General features: G+C 38.2%; 2 protein-coding genes across 3 annotated transcripts; one reads left to right on the top strand and one right to left on the bottom strand.

The window, feature by feature from the left end:
* The first annotated feature begins 549 nt into the window (after nucleotides 1–549).
* LOC131425431 (zinc finger protein 17-like) lies at nucleotides 550–2,174 on the top strand. 2 transcript variants are annotated; one of them, XM_058587349.1, is made up of 4 exons: nucleotides 550–806; nucleotides 930–1,720; nucleotides 1,783–1,954; nucleotides 2,007–2,174. In XM_058587349.1, the coding sequence occupies exons 1-3, from the start codon at nucleotides 669–671 to the stop codon at nucleotides 1,949–1,951; spliced, it is 1,098 nt and encodes a 365-aa protein (XP_058443332.1). In that variant the 5' UTR covers nucleotides 550–668; the 3' UTR covers nucleotides 1,952–1,954; nucleotides 2,007–2,174. The 2 variants fall into 2 exon arrangements, with proteins under 2 accessions (XP_058443332.1, XP_058443331.1); XM_058587348.1 differs by having other exon boundaries at nucleotides 1,783–2,174.
* LOC131425430 (zinc finger protein 62 homolog) lies at nucleotides 2,127–4,781 on the bottom strand. Its single transcript, XM_058587347.1, has 6 exons — nucleotides 4,576–4,781; nucleotides 4,194–4,514; nucleotides 3,556–4,136; nucleotides 3,017–3,488; nucleotides 2,763–2,959; nucleotides 2,127–2,705 (listed from the first exon to the last, which is right to left on the bottom strand). Exons 1-6 carry the CDS (start codon nucleotides 4,765–4,767, stop codon nucleotides 2,174–2,176), a joined length of 2,295 nt encoding a protein of 764 aa, XP_058443330.1. The 5' UTR covers nucleotides 4,768–4,781; the 3' UTR covers nucleotides 2,127–2,173.
* Between the last annotated feature and the right edge of the window lie 359 nt (nucleotides 4,782–5,140).

The following is a 5,140-nucleotide window of genomic DNA, read 5'->3' as shown; positions in this document are numbered from 1 at the left end:
ATTAGAACGACTTGCTGGGGATACGTTTGTTATAGTTTCTGTTCTATTATAGATCTTCCATATAGAACTTTTAGCTGCTGAATTTGCTCTTAGGTTATGTTTTCGATTTTATTGTTATTTTAGAATATTTTTATATTTTCGATTGTAATTTCTTTTACATTGACTTCCGATGATAATTTCGCCGCGTCGCAACACTGATTTACTCCAGGACGAGAAAAATCTTTTTTCCATTATTCGGCGAAAGACCGCATTCTGGTTAAAACCGGGTATAAATAAACGATGAATTAATAATAATAATCTTTCTTCCTTGAAGAAATACACAAAATTTCTTCGCACTAGTGCGAAACAATATGCACACACGTTAAGTGCTTCATCGGAAGTGAAAATAAAACTTTGTTCTCGGTGATAGCAACTGGACTGGAATTTTTCTTCCAGAACAAAATGACAACGCACTCACATAAAAAAAAAATCTCGCCACCTATCCATTCACCATCGTAAACATAAACATTTCCAAAAATATCACAACACCACGACAACCACCAATAAAAGATGATCCATGAACGGTCTTAGCCGTTCCTTGGACAACACAAGAAAACACAGTAAATAAGAATTTGTTTGGGATTTTTCTCGATTTCTTCTGATGTTAACGATTAGAATTAAATAAAATTATGGATAAATTATCTAGTCCGAGACGAGAGTTACGATGCCGGTTGTGTTTCCGGGAGTACAGTGAGATACAACTAGAAGATATATTTGCCAAAGGATCTAAACTAGAAAGCACCATTCTATCTAATGTGGGTGTAAAAGTACGTTCCCAATTCAAAGAAAGTTATGAAAATTTCGTAAAAACGCATGTGATTATTGCAAAACTGATTAGAATAACTAAAAATATCGAAAAATTTCAAATGACAAAAGCTTCTCATTTTTAGCCAAGCAGACATGACCATTCTACCCAGATTTGTATCAATTGCAAAAATATTGTTTCACTGATCGAATGTTTCAAAGAAGCATGCATACAAAGTGAAGTTTTGCTTACAAAAACATGCTCTGTAATTAAAACGGATACATGGGAGTTTCCAAACAGTAACGTTTTTAAGCAAGCCAAAGATTTAATAGATTTACATAGGGAGGAAATTAATTCCGTCATCGAGAGTACCTACAAAGCCGAATCCGATCCAATTTCAACATCAGATCGGATCACTGTCAAAGAAACAGAAGAACTGTATGTGTACATCAAAGAGGAAGAATGTGAAGAACAAGACGAAGAGTCTATTTCGTATCTAGTTGAACTCGATGAGCAAGCTCAAATCGACACAGATGAGAATAATTTAGATAATGCGCAGTCCGAAGCCGACTGTGACTCGAATCCTGACGCTAACACAGCAAATCAAACAAACGAAAGAAACAAAAACAGACAAGAAAAAGTTGTATGCCCTACTTGTGGAGAATTGGTTTCCCAACAGGTATTGGAAGGACACTTGAACCGACATCTCGGTGTGCAGCCTTTTTCCTGCGATTTCGAAGGGTGTGATGCAAAACTCTATTCAAAATTTGCTCTTCAGCAACACCGAAGTAGACACAAATCTGCCAATCGATACTTCGATTGCAACGTTTGCGGTAAAAGGATCAAGGGGACAGCCTATTGGTTAATTCACCGTAAACTACACACAGACGAACCTCGCTTTTCGTGTGACATTTGCGGTAAAAGGTTCAGACGCAAGTGAGTTTCCATTCGAGTTTTTCGGGCATACAACTTGTTAATGGTTTCGATTTTACTTACAGATGCAAGCTAAAACTTCACTCCACGGTACATACGGGGATCGCCGAGTTTCCTTGTGCATTCTGTGGAAAATTCTTCAAGGTGAAACATAATCGTACTGCACATTACAAAACGCACATCAAAAACGGAACTCATCCGGTGGGTTTGCTACCCGACTACGATCAGGATTGAATAGTAAAAATTCTTTCAATCGATTCGTTTCGTACATTTACATCCTTATTTGCAGTTGTCGCGTCTAGTGCGTAATTGCATCAGTTGATATTTGACATTAGCTGATTACAGTTAAGTGTGAAAAACCAAAGATTACTTACAGTTCGGATGTTTTAGAACTCTAAAACAGTGTTGGTTTAAAATAATTTAAAACTTCTATATTGAGAAGAATTTATCGTTTCCTTACTGCTTGTAGAACCGTTCTGCCACTTTGGCAGCCCAAAGTTCTGGATGGGCTACCTTCTTGTGGGTGTACATGTTGGAACTAGAATTACACGTTCGGGGGCAGTACGGGCACGAATACAGCACCTCACCGCGATGGTTCGCCTCGTGTTCTTTCAACCGAAGAATCCGCTTAAATTGTTTTCCACAATAGCTGCAAGCGAATGCCGGTCGTTCCTCGTGATTGAACCGCTTATGACTTGCCAGTGCTAGCTCGTTTACTGCCTCTTTGCCACAAACATCACATGTCACTGGACCTCCAGCAAGACACCGTTTCAGATGATTTTGGTAGGTGTCTTTGTTTTTCAACCACTTCTTGCAATTTTCGCATTGCTTTTTCAAACTAGCCGCACCCTCCGGTGAGTGGGAAAGTCGGTGCCTTTCCAACAACGACTTATGTACGAATCCTTTGGCACAAATATCACAAACCCAGCTGGAAGCCGCTCCATGAATGTTTTGCTGATGTGCCCGCAGTAGAACGGCTGTACCAAAGCTGAAATTTCAACCATCGATTATTAAGCCTGATCAGTGAATCCATAAATGCACTTACGATTTATCACATTCCTTGCATTTGAATATTTTCTGCTCCATCGATATATGATACTTCATGTGATTTCGCAGTAGATAATCCTTGTAAAAAGCTGCATCGCAAATTTCACACTTGAAGGGCTTTTCCGAGTCGGGGGTGTGAACCCATTTATTGTGCTTTTCCAATCCATCGCTTTCGGTAAACGATTTGTTGCATATCTAAAAGTAAAGAACCTTTTAATTGTTGGAAAGCATCAATCCAACCTCGGTGTCTACCTCGCAGCGAAACATGTCCGGATTGATGTGCCGCTGGCAATGCTCATAGAGACGTCGTTTCTTACAAAATTTACGCCCACAGCAAATCGCATAACCACGCATATTGTGATCTGTTTTGTAGTGTTTATCAAGTTGATAATAATTTCTGCCGGCATAATCACACTTTTCACAAATAAGTGTACAAAACCTTCGAATCAGTTCATCTTCTTTGGCGACATCTTCAGCAGATTTCAACACCTTCTTGGGAGGTCCGGAAGGTACGCCTGATTCGACAGAGGTCTCATTTGGTGTGTGTGCCAAAATGTATTCTGCTGTCCTATCCTGCTGATCATTTGCTATAATGGTTTCTGGTAGTGTTGATTCCGTAGTGATGTTGGTTGTATTAACTAAATTGACCGAAGTTGCCAAAGCAGTCGTTGCTTCGTTATGATGTGCCCGTATGTGCGTATTGAGTGTACGAATCGAATTGAAACTGTAAGCCAACAAAGAATAAAAGATTTTCTAACCAGATTCCTTCGATATACAACTTTTATACTCACTATTTATTGCATTTATCACAGTGGATATTCAAACTGGCTACATTCTGATGCCAGTTTTTGTGACCTGATAGATGCCATTCGCTGCCAAAAGCCTTATCACACTGATCACATTTGTAAATCTTGTCCTGCTTAGAGTGATATATTACCGTATGTAACTGTAAACCTTCTTCGTCCTTGAACGTTTTTGCTGCATCACATAGATCGCAGCGAAATTGCGATTCGCTGATTTCACCAGTACCGGACTCGTGCCGATGCAAATGCTCAAATAATGACAACTTTTTTTGGAATACCCTATCACAACAGGTTACGTATCCTTGAATCTGATGTATTCGACGATAGTGTAGCAATAACCGGGAAAACGTTTCTGATCTGTGTTTACAAATATCACACACCAGTTCAACATATTTTGCAACCAATGAATTTTGCTTAAGATTCATGCCTTTTCGTGAACTAGGATGTCGTTTCCTCGGGATCGATTCCTTTTGGCTGGAAGATGATTTTTGAGTAATTTTTCGTCGCTTCCCAATTGGCATAGATGATTCTTCGGTCGAATTTTCTGATGATTCACCTTCCTGCTTAACCTGAAAAAAAAAACAAAATAAGCGTGCGGTAAATTGCGCAACATAACCAATATATACCTCGGAGTCGATAGCGTCGGGTACATAATCATCATCATTATCCGTAACGTTCATTTCAATATAATTTTCCTCGGAATCTTCCTCATCGCTAGTGAAAATAACCGGTTGCAATTTGTTCTCATTTTCCACTTTGATAAGTGCACACGTAAATAACTCGCTTTGTGGTTCATCTTCATCAAACAATTGTTCAGTCTTGACAACAGCATCTAACAACTCAGACTTCCCGCTCCAACGTTCTTGAACTTCACAATAAAACTTGTGAAATTCATCAATTTTTTCCCAGCAGCTAGTGCAAATGACTCTTTGCTCATATTCACTAGTCTTCAATCAAAAATGATTTTGTATCATATAAAACGTACAAAAAGGGCAGCTATAAAATTACCTTAAACCAAAAGTGTTTGGTCAGAATATCTTCAACATTTTCCACATTGTTATCATCCAGTATTCGAAGGAAATTCTCCGTTTTTCTACGACATGTCAGACAGTTTTGCAAATTTTCGGTCATTTTGCGAGTTAATATTGGAGTTGCATTCGAATGTAAACACAAATTTCTTTTTTTGCTGTCATCTGACATCTACGCAATACACGCCTATTCATCACAAGCCAGTTTAACAAAATAGGGTTTACCTTTACTTTTTCTATCACGATTTATCGAATTGATTTAATATTTGATAATTTATTCTTCATAAAATTTTCAAGTTAAAACCAAGTTAAACCGATTTGTTTTGTAAGCAGACTCTGCAATTTGGGAGACTTTCTACAGGTTTTTGAAACTTTTATATACAGTCATCCAATTTACAGACTTTTGAAATTGCGTCGCGCTTTAACCACAAACGATTTTCCAGCAAGTGACAGTTTCTCTTTGTTCACTCTCTCTTTCGATTATTGTGATGTGATATAAAAAGATTTTCTTGGATTTCACAGTTCTGTTTGGAAGTCGAACGTTT

The sequence above is a fragment of the Malaya genurostris genome, chromosome 1, assembly GCF_030247185.1.
Source record: "Malaya genurostris strain Urasoe2022 chromosome 1, Malgen_1.1, whole genome shotgun sequence".
Taxonomy (NCBI): domain Eukaryota; kingdom Metazoa; phylum Arthropoda; class Insecta; order Diptera; family Culicidae; genus Malaya; species Malaya genurostris.
Note: the sequence above shows the minus strand (reverse complement) of the source record. Positions and strands in the feature narration are given on the sequence as shown.

Excerpts from the sequence above, each read along its gene's own strand:
- LOC131425431 (XM_058587349.1), top strand. The coding sequence starts at position 669 with ATGGATAAATTATCTAGTCCGAGACGAGAGTTACGATGCCGGTTGTGT. Across the intron at positions 807-929 it reads TATCTAATGTGGGTGTAAAA|CCAAGCAGACATGACCATTC; the intron begins GTACGTTCCCAA and ends TCTCATTTTTAG. Across the intron at positions 1,721-1,782 it reads GGTAAAAGGTTCAGACGCAA|ATGCAAGCTAAAACTTCACT; the intron begins GTGAGTTTCCAT and ends TTTTACTTACAG.
- LOC131425430 (XM_058587347.1), bottom strand. The coding sequence starts at position 4,767 with ATGTCAGATGACAGCAAAAAAAGAAATTTGTGTTTACATTCGAATGCA. Across the intron at positions 2,960-3,016 it reads CGGACATGTTTCGCTGCGAG|ATATGCAACAAATCGTTTAC; the intron begins GTAGACACCGAG and ends CTTTACTTTTAG. Across the intron at positions 2,706-2,762 it reads TGCAAGGAATGTGATAAATC|CTTTGGTACAGCCGTTCTAC; the intron begins GTAAGTGCATTT and ends TTGAAATTTCAG.